A 13315-nucleotide genomic window follows, 5' to 3' on the forward strand; every position below is an offset into this window, starting at 1 on the left:
GAAAAGTACAAACCTGATTCCAAAGAAGTTGGGACACTACAAATCGTGAATAAAAACAGAATGCAATGATGTGGAAGTTTTACATTTCAATATTTTATTCAGAATACAACACAGATGACGTATCAAATGTTTAAACTGAATGTATGATTTTGAGGGGGAAAATAAGTTGATTTTAAATTTCATGGTGTCAACACATCTCCTGAAGTTGTGCCGTGGCCATGTTTCCCCCTGTGTGTCATCCCCTCTTCTTTTTATATCAGTCTGCAAACGTCTGGGGACTGAGGAGACGAGTTGCTCAAGTTTAGGAATAGGAATGTTGTCCATTCTTGTCTAATACAGGCTTCTAGCTGCTCAACTGTCTCAGGTCTTCTTTATCGCATCTTCCTCTTTATGATGCACCAAATGTTTTCTAATGGTGAAAGATCTGGACTGCAGGCTGGCCATTTCAGTGCCGGATCCTTCTTCTACACAGCCATGATGCTGTAACTGATGCAGTGTGTGCTCTGGCATTGTCATGTTGGAGAATGCAAGGTCTTCCCTGAAAGAGACGCCGTCTGGATGGAGCAGATGTTGTTCTAGAGCTTGGATAGACCTTTCAGCATTGATGGCCTTTCCAGATTGTACAGTGTCCCAACTTTTTTGAAATCTGGTTTGTAACGTTATTAGATATGTGTCGGCCTTTCATAAATCCGACTGAGATGATGTGATCTAGACCAGTACTTAAATGTTTAGCATAAAGAGGCTAATGCTTTATAATCTAATGTTCACAGAGTAATAGGCTGCCAGTTGGCGATTAATAAAGGGTCCTTGCTTGTCTTCGGTATATGATATCTCCCTGACTGATCTATTCCTCATACATGGGAAATTAAGGCAGTTTAATAATCTCCCAAAAGTGGAGATAAAATTCGACTGAAAGCCCGTCAATACCAGGGGATTTACTCGTAAATATATCAATAAAATGTTCCCAAGTCAGATTTAGAGGTATAAAGATTGCAGTAAAATTTGGTAACACATTCTGATATTAGAGATCAATGCTAAGAGCTGGAAGGCCATTTGTGTTTGAATTCTTCCATTTGGCCCAAATGCCAGATTTAATCTTTATTCCAAATCCTCCTGTAATCTGATCTTTCCCTAGTAAGTCTGTTAATTAACTCTGAGTCAGTTTTATTTGTAATATCTTTAAGTTCCTTACTTCTAACTGCAATGTATTTAAAGAAATAATCTCTGCTCAATACGGTAAATATTCTCTGGTAAAATTGATTAAATTATTTGTCTTTTAATAAGGCATTGTTCCAATAGCCCCTTAGTCTCGGGTTAAAAAGTCATAATTATGCCATACTTTAGTCATAAATTTAGTCATTAGTCATGTAATGACAAGGACAAACTTTTGATAGACCTCTAGTTAAAAATATGGAGTTAATATACAGAAGTGAAGCGTCAGCCCCGCCCATCCGCTCGCTCCGCGGTCCGTCGGTGAAATAGTTCCGGGTGTGTATGTGTGTGAAAGGTGAACCAGCTGTGTGTGTGAGTGAGTGAGTGTGTGTGTGTGTTCTTGACAGACGCATTGATCCATCATGTCGAAGCCGCAGCCGATCAGCCCCATGAAGAACTTCTTCGCCGGCGGGTTCGGCGGAGTGTGTTTGGTGTTCGCCGGACACCCGCTGGACACCATCAAAGTAAAGATAGATCAGCTTTATTACTCTATTCTTCAGCATTCACTTCTTCAGTTCGCTGGATATTATCACAGCCTAACTATCCGTCAGTATTGTGCGTTATTATTAGTCTTAACTCTTGAACTAATAGCTGATAAAGAGCGATTATAATTCACACTGTACCTTAAGGTTAATATGCTGTTTATTCTTATCAAGCACATGCTATCACTTTAGGGGAACAACAGAGAACTATTTACAGAATACTGTAATATAGTCCTGAAATACTAAACCGTGTGTGTGTGTCAGTGAGGGTTTGAGGTAAGCCCTGGACTTGTGACCTTTGACCCAGATGTGTTTGTGTGGTCAGTAGTGTGTGTTATTGATCATGTGTGGTCATGTGATCGTCAGGTGCGACTGCAGACGCAGCCCAAACCCCGTCCTGGTGAAACGGCGCTTTATGGCGGGACGTTCGACTGCTTCAAGAAAACCCTGGCGAAAGAGGTACACCTGTCTCACTGCACCTGTCTCACTGCATCTGTCTGATCACATCTGTCTCACTGCATCTGTCTCACTGCACCTGTCTGACTGCATCTATCTCACTGCACCTGTCTGACTGCATCTGTCTCACTGCACCTGTCTGATCACATCTGTCTCACTGCACCTGTCTCACTGCATCTGTCTGATCACATCTGTCTCACTGCACCTGTCTGATCTCATCTGTCTCACTGCACCTGTCTCACTGCATCTGTCTGATGACATCTGTCTCACTGCACCTGTCTGATCTCATCTGTCTCACTGCACCTGTCTGACTGCATCTGCCTCACTGCACCTGTCTGACTGCATCTGTCTCACTGCACCTATCTGACTGCACCTGTCTGATCTCATCTTTCTGACTGCACCTGTCTGACTGCACCTGTCTCACAGCACCTGTCTGACTGCATCTGTCTCACTGCACCTATCTGACTGCACCTGTCTGACTGCGCCTGGCTGATCTCATCTTTCTGACTGCACCTGTCTGACTGCACCTGTCTCACAGCACCTGTCTGACTGCATCTGTCTCACTGCACCTGTCTAACCGCACCTGTCTGATCTCATCTGTCTCACTGCACCTGTCTGATCTCATCTGTCTCACTGCACCTGTCTCACAGCACCTGTCTGACTGCATCTGTCTCACTGCACCTGTCTGATCTCATCTGTCTCACTGCACCTGTCTGATCTCATCTGTCTCACTGCACCTGTCTCACAGCACCTGTCTGACTGCACCTGTCTCACAGCACCTGTCTGACTGCATCTGTCTCACTGCACCTGTCTGACCGCATCTGTCTGATCTCATCTGTCTAACTGCATCTGTCTAAATCACATCTGTCTCACTGCACCTGTCTGACTGCACCTGGCTTATCTCATCTTTCTGACTGCACCTGTCTCACAGCACCTGTCTGACTGCATCTGTCTCACTGCACCTGTCTGACTGCACCTGTCTGACTTCATCTGTCTCACTGCACTTTTCTCACTGCATCTGTCTGACCGCATCTGTCTGATCACATCTGTCTCACTGCACCTGTCTGACCGCATCTGTCTGATCACACCTGTCTCACTGCACCTGTCTGACTGCATCTGTCTCACTGCACCTGTCTGATCACATCTGTCTCACTGCACCTGTCTGACTGCATCTGTCTCATTGCACCTGTCTGATCACATCTGTCTGATCACACCTGTCTCACTGCACCTGTCTGACTGCATCTGTCTCACTGCACCTGTCTGACTGCATCTGTCTCACTGCACCTGTCTGACTGCATCTGTCTCACTGCACCTGTCTGATCACACCTGTCTCACTGCATCTGTCTCACTGCACCTGTCTGACTGCATCTGTCTCACTGCACCTGTCTGATCACACCTGTCTCACTGCACCTGTCTGACTGCATCTGTCTCACTGCACCTGTCTGATCACATCTGTCTCACTGCACCTGTCTAACTGACTCTGTCTCACTGCACCTGTCTGACCGCATCTGTCTGATCACACCTGTCTCACTGCACCTGTCTGACTGCATCTGTGTCACTGCACCTGTCTGACTGCATCTGTCTCACTGCACCTGTCTGATCACACCTGTCTCACTGCACCTGTCTGACTGCATCTGTCTCACTGCACCTGTCTGATCACATCTGTCTCACTGCACCTGTCTAACTGCGTCTGTCTCACTGCACCTGTCTGACCGCATCTGTCTGATCACACCTGTCTCACTGCACCTGTCTGACTGCATCTGTCTCACTGCACCTGTCTGATCACATCTGTCTCACTGCACCTGTCTGACCGCATCTGTCTGATCACACCTGTCTCACTGCACCTGTCTGACTGCATCTGTCTCACTGCACCTGTCTGATCTCATCTGTCTGACTGCACCTGTCTCACTTCACCTGTCTCACTGCACCTGTCTGACTGCACCTGTCTCACAGCACCTGTCTCACTGCACCTGTCTGATCACACCTGTCTGACTGCATCTGTCTCACTGCACCTGTCTGACTGTGTCACTGGTGAATGCCCTGCAGATGGCTGATGCCTGTCTGTCTCTCTGCCTGTCTGTCTCTCAGGGCTTGCGTGGGCTCTATAAGGGCATGGCCGCCCCCATCATCGGGGTCACGCCCATGTTTGCCGTCTGCTTCTTCGGATTCGGACTGGGGAAGAAACTGCAGCAGAAAACCCCCGACGACGCTCTGACGTGAGTCTTCAGTCATTGACCTTTCTGACACATAACTAAAGCATGCGTGGAATTCAAAATCTAAATGATGAGAGAATTGTGTGTGTGTGTGTGTGTGTGTCAGGTATCCGCAGCTGTTTGCGGCCGGTATGTTGTCAGGTGTGTTCACCACGGCCATCATGGCTCCAGGAGAGAGGATCAAATGCCTCCTGCAGGTGAGAGACACACACATGCTTCACTATTCCACCTGTGAACCTGTGTGTGTGTGTGACGAGTGTGTGTGTGTGTGTGTCCAGATCCAGGCGGCGTCGGGGGAGGTGAAGTACGCCGGGCCGATGGACTGTGCCAAGCAGCTGTACAGAGAGAACGGCATCCGCGGCATCTATAAAGGAACGGCTCTGACGCTCATGAGAGGTACACACACACACACACACACACACACACGGCAGAGACGCACGCTCTGCAAGGGCAGTGTTTTTTCCAGCTGAGATGCTTTGCTAGCTATGATACAGAATGTCCATGGCAGTAATGTGATGCTAGTCTCTCATTTTGAAGAATATTGCTGAATTTAGAAATGCAGGAAAAGCAGTATTAACTTCTCTATTATTGTTGTTCGGTTCGTGTACAAGTGTGATGATTGGTCGGCGTAGTTTTTGTCCCGCCCCTCCTCCACTGTGATTGGACGGCCTGGTAAAAAAAGAACAGTGACGAGCGCTGCCTCTTAGCCAACGTTAAACAGCACAAACAAAACAAAAAAAGACGGGTAACTCATCTCCTGAATTATTAATACGGTGGCCATAGAGCACCAAACGCAGTCATCAGGTAAATGAGGACACAGACCGGTAAATGTTTGACGCACCTTTACTCGTGGGAGGGAGCAGCTGTACATTTCTCTCGTACCAACTAACATTTAGAAAATACAAACATTTTCGTGAATCCGACGTCATAGCGGCTTTACGAACGATGTACACACACTTTAGTCCTGCTGGTCATGAATGAGGCCCAGTGTTAGGTGTGCTGCTGATGTCAGATGATTGACAGCTGTCACTCTGTGTCTCAGACGTGCCGGCCAGTGGGATGTACTTCATGACGTATGAGTGGCTGAAGTACACACTCACGCCGGAGGGCAAGAGGTCAGTCAGGTCACATGACCCCCACTTATTAACATTCAGAAATTCAAATCTGTCCTACGCCCATCCATCGTGTGTGTGTGTGTGTGTGTGTGTGCAGCCCGTCGGAGCTCAGCGTTCCCAGTATCCTGTTTGCCGGTGGGATGGCTGGGATCTTTAACTGGGCCGTGGCGATTCCTCCTGATGTGCTGAAGTCTCGCTTCCAGACCGGTGTGTGAGCCGCAGACACTCGCTTCAGGGTCTAATCAATCAAACACACTCTTCTCACTCAGTGTTTCTGTCTCGTTTCGAGTCCAAACATCTGAAAATTCTTAAAACAAGAAGTATTTACTAGACAAGCAAAAGTAATTGTCTTGTTTTGGGAAAATAACTCAAAATGAAGAGTTTTTGCTTAAAATAAGATAAATAATCTGCCAATGGGGTGAGAGATATAATCTTCATTTTGAGTTATTTTACCCAAAACAAGACGATTACTTTTGCTTGTCTAGTAAATGTTTCCTAATGTAAGAATTTGTCGATATTTTGACCAGAAACGAGACAAACATACTGAGGAAGAAGAGCATGTTTTTTCAGTGTGATTTAATGTCTGACGTGTGTGTGTGTGTGTGTGTGTGTGTGTGTGTGTTCGATCCGCAGCTCCAGAAGGTAAATACCCCAACGGCTTCAGGGACGTCCTGAGAGAGTTAGTGCGGGAGGAAGGCATCGGCTCGCTCTACAAAGGCTTTACTGCTGTGATGCTCCGGGCGTTCCCAGCCAACGCGGTACTTCAGCTCATTTCTCTCTTGGCTTTTGCGGAGGATGTCATGCTTCTGTTTAAAGGAAGTGTGTGTGAGATTGTGGCCAACACTGGTCCTGCAGGTGTCTCCCCCTGACTCCAGGTTGCCAGATTGGCTGCAGGATCAGCAGAGCGTTTGTAGATCTGCAGCTGTGGGAACTAGAGCACATCTGGCAACCCCAAACACTACTGACTCCTGATTGGTCCATAGGTGGAGGGCGGAGCTTCCGGCAAAACACATCATCATCATCAGTCGAGGTCTCGACTGCCGGACTACTGCTGGCAGTGGTGAAGAGTTATTAACATGATTGATTAATGTCTAGACACATATCAGGGCCAAATACATTTCTCACACACAGCTCCTTTAAATGACCAGAAATGAACATGCAACCAACACACTGCAAAAATGCTCTTCTTATTTAGTATTTGTTTCTTGTCTCCAGTCCAAATATCTAAATATTCTTAAATCAAGATGCATTTACTAGATCAGTAAAATGATTATAACAACGTTATTCTTGTCTTGTTTTCTGGGGGAAATATCTAAATGAAGTGAGTTTTTCCTTGAAAATGATCTGCCAATGGGAGGAGAGAAATAATCTTATTTCTGATCGGGACGGAAACAAGAAACAAGATTTCAATCTGAAATCAGATTATTTCTTCAACAAAACAAGAACAAATATCTCCTGTGGTTTTCCTGATCTAGTAAATGCCTCTTGATTTAAGGATTGTGAGATATTCAGACTGGAAACGAGACACAATGACCGAGTGAGAGAGCATGTTTTCCAGTGTGCTATGACATAATGTAGAAATACTCATTTTAACACGTCCCAATACGCAACAATATTAATTCAGTTAAAAAAAGCTTTATTTTCTTAATTTGATTTCCCACGTGTGCCCCAAAAGATTATTTGGCAAATCCTAATGATGAGATAATAAATCAATACACATCGCTTAACTCTATAATTTCAATTTTACTTGTTGTAATTTCCACTTTTTACATCATAAATACAACGTAAATTTAAAGGGATAGTTCACTTCTCCTTTACTCGTCCTCAGCGGTTTCAGACGTGTGTGAGTTTCTGTCTTCAGCCGATCACGAGGGGAGATGTGTAGAAGAATATCAGTGACCGATCGCTTAACTGGAGCCATTGACGGCCAGAGTAGGAAAGAAATCACATGGCCGTCAATGGCTCCAGTTAAGCGATCGGTCACTGATATTCTTCTACACATCTCCCCTCGTGATCGGCTGAAGACAGAAACTCACACACGTCTGAAACCGCTTGAGGACGAGCAAAGGAGGACAGAGTTTACATTTTAAAGTGGACTATCCCTAAATACTTTAATAGTTTGCTTTTTGTCAACTTTTTATCTCACAATACTTTAATTTAATAATTCACTCTTATTTTATATTTTCACATTTTTATCTCATAGTTATGACTTTAATGATGGACTTACAGTCTTGTTCAAAATAATAGCAGTACAATGTGACTAACCAGAATAATCAAGGTTTTTAGTATATTTTTTATTGCTACGTGGCAAACAAGTTACCAGTAGGTTCAGTAGATTCTCAGAAAACAAACAAGACCCAGCATTCATGATATGCACGCTCTTAAGGCTGTGCAATTGGGCAATTAGTTGAAAGGGGTGTGTTCAAAAAAATAGCAGTGTGGCATTCAATCACTGAGGTCATCAATTTTGTGAAGAAACAGGTGTGAATCAGGTGGCCCCTATTTAAGGATGAAGCCAACACTTGTTGAACATGCATTTGAAAGCTGAGGAAAATGGGTCGTTCAAGACATTGTTCAGAAGAACAGCGTACTTTGATTAAAAAGTTGATTAGAGAGGGGAAAACCTATAAAGAGGTGCAAAAAATGATAGGCTGTTCAGCTAAAATGATCTCCAATGCCTTAAAATGGAGAGCAAAACCAGAGAGACGTGGAAGAAAACGGAAGACAACCATCAAAATGGATAGAAGAATAACCAGAATGGCAAAGGCTCAGCCAATGATCACCTCCAGGATGATCAAAGACAGTCTGGAGTTACCTGTAAGTACTGTGACAGTTAGAAGACGTCTGTGTGAAGCTAATCTATTTTCAAGAATCCCCCGCAAAGTCCCTCTGTTAAAAAAAAGGCATGTGCAGAAGAGGTTACAATTTGCCAAAGAACACATCAAGTGGCCTAAAGAGAAATGGAGGAACATTTTGTGGACTGATGAGAGTAAAATTGTTCTTTTTGGGTCCAAGGGCCACAGGCAGTTTGTGAGACGACCCCCAAACTCTGAATTCAAGCCACAGTACACAGTGAAGACAGTGAAGCATGGAGGTGCAAGCATCATGATATGGGCATGTTTCTCCTACTATGGTGTTGGGCCTATTTATCGCATACCAGGGATCATGGATCAGTTTGCATATGTTAAAATACTTGAAGAGGTCATGTTGCCCTATGCTGAAGAGGACATGCCCTTGAAACGGTTGTTTCAACAAGACAATGACCCAAAACACACTAGTAAACGGGCAAAGTCTTGGTTCCAAACCAACAAAATTAATGTTATGGAGTGGCCAGCCCAATCTCCAGACCTTAATCCAATTGAGAACTTGTGGGGTGATATCAAAAATGCTGTTTCTGAAGCAAAACCAAGAAATGTGAATGAATTGTGGAATGCTGTTAAAGAATCATGGAGTGGAATAACAGCTGAGAGGTGCCACAAGTTGGTTGACTCCATGCCACACAGATGTCAAGCAGTTTTAAAAAACTGTGGTCATACAACTAAATATTAGTTTAGTGATTCACAGGATTGCTAAATCCCAGAAAAAAATATGTTTGTACAAAATAGTTTTGAGTTTGTACAGTCAAAGGTAGACACTGCTATTTTTTTGAACACACCCCTTTCAACTAATTGCCCAATTGCACAGCCTTAAGAGCGTGCATATCATGAATGCTGGGTCTCATTTGTTTTCTGAGAATCTACTGAACCTACTGGTAACTTGTTTGCCACGTAGCAATAAAAAATATACTAAAAACCTTGATTATTCTGGTTAGTCACATTGTACTGCTATTATTTTGAACAAGACTATGTCATAATTTACTTTTTAATGTGATAATTAGCTTTTATATCATAATTTCCTCTCTTTATGTCATGATTTCCTCTCTTTATGTCATAATTTCCTCTCTTTATATCATGATTTCCTCTCTTTATGTCATGATTTCCTCTCTTTATGTCATGATTTCCTCTCTTTATGTCATGATTTCCTCTCTTTATATCATAATTTCCTCTCTTTATGTCATGATTTCCTCTCTTTATGTCATGATTTCCTCTCTTTATGTCATAATTTCCTCTCTTTATGTCATGATTTCCTCTCTTTATGTCATGATTTCCTCTCTTTATGTCATGATTTCCTCTCTTTATATCATAATTTCCTCTCTTTATGTCATGATTTCCTCTCTTTATGTCATGATTTCCTCTCTTTATGTCATGATTTCCTCTCTTTATGTCATGATTTCCTCTCTTTATGTCATGATTTCCTCTCTTTATATCATAATTTCCTCTCTTTATGTCATGATTTCCTCTCTTTATGTCATGATTTCCTCTCTTTATGTCATAATTTCCTCTCTTTATGTCATAATTTCCTCTCTTTATGTCATAATTTCCTCTCTTTAGATCATAATTTCCTCTCTTTATATCATAATTTCCTCTCTTTATGTGTGTTGATTATGGTCCGGAGATGTGAGCCGGTAAAGTTCGATCTGTCCCACTTTCAGCAGCTCAATATTATCGGCCTGTTTTCCGTCTCCCCTCAGGCCTGTTTCCTGGGCTTTGAACTGGCCATGAAGTTCCTGAACTGGGTAGCTCCAAGCCTGTGATCCAGGGGAACCGGACCAGAACCAGAACCAGAACCAGAACCAGAACCAGAACGGACACGCGTGACACGAGACGGTCCCCAACAGAACAGCGCCACGGACTGTAGCACATGTTAATGAATGTCTCGCTGCTTTATGATTTATTTGAGAGGATTGTAATCTGTAATAGTGCCTTATAGCGACTGTGAGCCGATTTCTGCCTTCAGGGAAAGAGTTTTAATGTTAAACCCATTTGGACTCGAGCACATGACCGCTTCTACAGAACCTGACAGGACTCAGTGCAGTCAAGGCCTGTGTTTTAATTGCTCTGTTTAATTCTCAGTTGATATCACCTCTGTCATGTACATAAATAAATGTATATTGATCATTTTCATACGCTGCAGTGTTGATTTTTGACTAACCTCAGGTCATCTTACCTCTGCTGATTAAAATAGCCATATACACACCTAAAGGATTATTAGGAGCACACACTAATGCTGTGTTTGACCCTTTCGCCTTCAGAACTGCCTTAATTCTCCGTGGCATTGATCAACAAGCTGCTGAAAGCATTCTTTAGAAATGTCGGCCCATATTGATAGGAGATCATCTTGCAGTTGATGAGGATTTGTGGGATACACATCCAGGGCACGAAGCTCCCGTTCCACCACATCCCAAAGATGCTCTATTGGGTTGAGATCTGGGGACTGTGGCGGCCATTTTAGTTCAGTCAACTCATTGGCATGTTCAAGAAACCAATCTGAAATGATTGGAGCTTTGTGACATGGTGCATTATCCTGCTGGAAGTAGCCCTCAGAGGATGGGGACATGGTGGTCATAAAGGGATGGACATGGTCAGAAACAATGCTCAGGTAGGCCGTAGTATTTAAACGATGCCCAATTGGCACTAAGGGGCCTAAAGTGTGCCAAGAAAACATCCCCACACCATTACACCACCGCCACCAGCCTGCACAGTGGGAACAAGGCATGATGGATCCATGTTCTCATTCTGTTTACGCCAAATTCTGACTCTACCATCTGAATGTCTCAACAGAAATCGAGACTCATCAGACCAGGCAACATTTCTCCAGTCTTCATCTGTCCAATTTTGGTGAGCTTGTGCAAATTGTCGCCTCTTTGTCCTATGTGTAGTGGAGATGAGTGGTACCCGGTGGGGTCTTCTGCTGGTGTAGCCCATCCGCCTCAAGGTTGTGTGTGTTGTGGCTTCACAAATGCTTTGCTGCATACCTCGGTTGTGACGCGTGGTTATTTCAGTCAAAGTTGCTCTTCTATCAGCTTGAATCAGTCGGCCCATTCTCCTCTGACCTCGAGCATCAACAAGGCATTTTCTCCCACAGGACTGCTGCAGACTGGATGCTCTTCCCTTTTCACACCATTCTTTGTAAACCCTAGAAATGGTTGTGTGTGTAAATCCCAGTAACTGAGCAGATTGTGAAATACTCAGACCGGCCCGTCTGGCACCAACAACCATGCCACGCTCAAAACGGCTTAAATCACCTTTCTTTCCCATTCTGACATTCAGTCTGGAGTTCAGGAGATTGTCTTGACCAGGACCACACCCCTAAATGCACTGAAGCAAGTTGAACAGGTTTTCCTAATAATCATTTAGGTGAGTGTAGAATGTCTCTTAGCATTAATGGGCTTCTACAATGGTTCTTTGGCTCTTCCACCCACTTTACTAAAAGCCATCATGTTTGGTATGGCCATTGCACAACGGGTTATCCTGAAGGAATGGAAGTCAGAAAGTCAGTTATTTGTTTTGTTTTTTTTCTTTGGGTAAGTTATCCGTATATCCCTCCAGCTCAGGCCTTCTTGACTCTCTCTGTGCGAGTGGACTTTCTGGTAAATCTGTTAAGTCAACTGACGTGTATAATTATACCTTTTCCTTCTACACAACGTGTAAGTGATGGCTGTATCTGTTCTTTTGTTTTTTTTCTGTAGTTTTTTTTTTCTTTTTCTTTTTGTGCCTTAATTTTCTGATTCAATGCATGTTTAGTTTGTACTATTTGCACTTGTGTATATAATAAAGCTGCCTAAATAAAATTTACAAGAAAAAATAGGCATGTAGATCCGGCCAGAGGTCATGATGTGTTTTGAGGACAGTCAATATTTTCCGCTGCGATGGTCAGGGTTGATCTGTCAATGGTCCTGCCCACTGGGAAAATCCCCATGAAAGCCAGTTTATTCGAGCTGTGCAAGCCCAGCCTGTGGTTCTGGAGCAGTTTATTCAAGCTGTGGGAGCCCAGCTTGTGGTTCTGGAGCAGTTTATCCAAGCTGTTGAAGCCCAGCCTGTGGTTCTGGAGCAGTTTATTCGAGCTGTGGAAGCCCAGCCTGTGGTTCTGGAGCAGTTTATTCGAGCTGTGGAAGCCCAGCCTGTGTTTATTCGAGCTGTTGAAGCCCATTCTGTGGTTCTGGAGCAGTTTATCCAAGCTGTGGAAGCCCAACCTGTGGTTCTGGAGCAGTTTATCCAAGCTGTGGAAGCCCAGCTTGTGGTTCTGGAGCAGTTTATCCAAGCTGTGGAAGCCCAACCTGTGGTTCTGGAGCAGTTTATCCAAGCTGTGGAAGCCCAACCTGTGGTTCTGGAGCAGTTTATCCAAGCTGTGGAAGCCCAACCTGTGGTTCTGGAGCAGTTTATCCACGCGGTCTGAAGCCCAGCTTGTGGTTCTTGAGCTCCAGGATGAGCGTGGAGGTTCCGGCCGGGCTGGCTGAGCTTCTGAAGGGCTATACTCTGGAGGTTCTGCGGCACCGGCCCGCGGACCTGCTGGAGTTCGCTGTGCATCACTTCACCTGCCTGAGGGAGCGCCGGAGCTCCACCCGCTCCACGCGCTCTCCGGTGACCCGCGGAGTGGCCTTCGACCAGGACTCCGCCCAGACCGACTCCGGTGGGGAAGCGGAGAAGGAGGAGGAAAAAAAGGAAGAAGAAAAGGAAGAGAATGAGAAGGAGGAGGAGGCAGAGGAAGAAGAGGAGGAGGAAGAGGAGGAGGATGACTTTCCAGATGATTTCACTTTCAAAGGTGGGTGCGTGGAACTTGTCGTTCCAGACTGATAAAGTTATTATCTGTCAAAGCTTCCAGACTTAAGTATCAAAAGTAAATTTCCTATGTTGTATAAATGCACATTATGTCATCATGGTTTAAGCCAGTCAGTGACGCTCCATCTGACACACTAGCAGACGACTAACTTAAACTCATTTAAATACTTGTAGAAAAG

At 44.3% G+C, this 13315-nt stretch overlaps 2 protein-coding genes across 2 annotated transcripts in view; both read left to right on the plus strand.

Annotated features, from left to right (window-relative positions):
- Window positions 1-1467: 1467 nt before the first annotated feature.
- On the plus strand, window positions 1468-10481 carry slc25a20 (solute carrier family 25 member 20). The gene is made up of 9 exons (XM_067415146.1): window positions 1468-1676; window positions 2061-2153; window positions 4239-4366; window positions 4470-4560; window positions 4642-4759; window positions 5406-5478; window positions 5576-5685; window positions 6112-6236; window positions 10049-10481. Exons 1-9 carry the CDS (start codon window positions 1575-1577, stop codon window positions 10109-10111), a joined length of 903 nt encoding a protein of 300 aa, XP_067271247.1. The 5' UTR covers window positions 1468-1574; the 3' UTR covers window positions 10112-10481.
- A 2301-nt stretch (window positions 10482-12782) lies between these two features.
- The window catches only part of prkar2ab (protein kinase, cAMP-dependent, regulatory, type II, alpha, B), a 106342-nt gene continuing 105809 nt past the window's right edge, over window positions 12783-13315 (plus strand). Inside the window, exons 1-2 of the mRNA XM_067415144.1 lie at window positions 12783-12995; window positions 13086-13119. Coding sequence (XP_067271245.1) covers window positions 12783-12995; window positions 13086-13119 — 247 coding nt within the window. The remainder of the gene's footprint in view (window positions 12996-13085; window positions 13120-13315) is intronic.

This window comes from Pseudorasbora parva, chromosome 14 (assembly GCF_024679245.1).
Source record: "Pseudorasbora parva isolate DD20220531a chromosome 14, ASM2467924v1, whole genome shotgun sequence".
Classification (NCBI taxonomy): domain Eukaryota; kingdom Metazoa; phylum Chordata; class Actinopteri; order Cypriniformes; family Gobionidae; genus Pseudorasbora; species Pseudorasbora parva.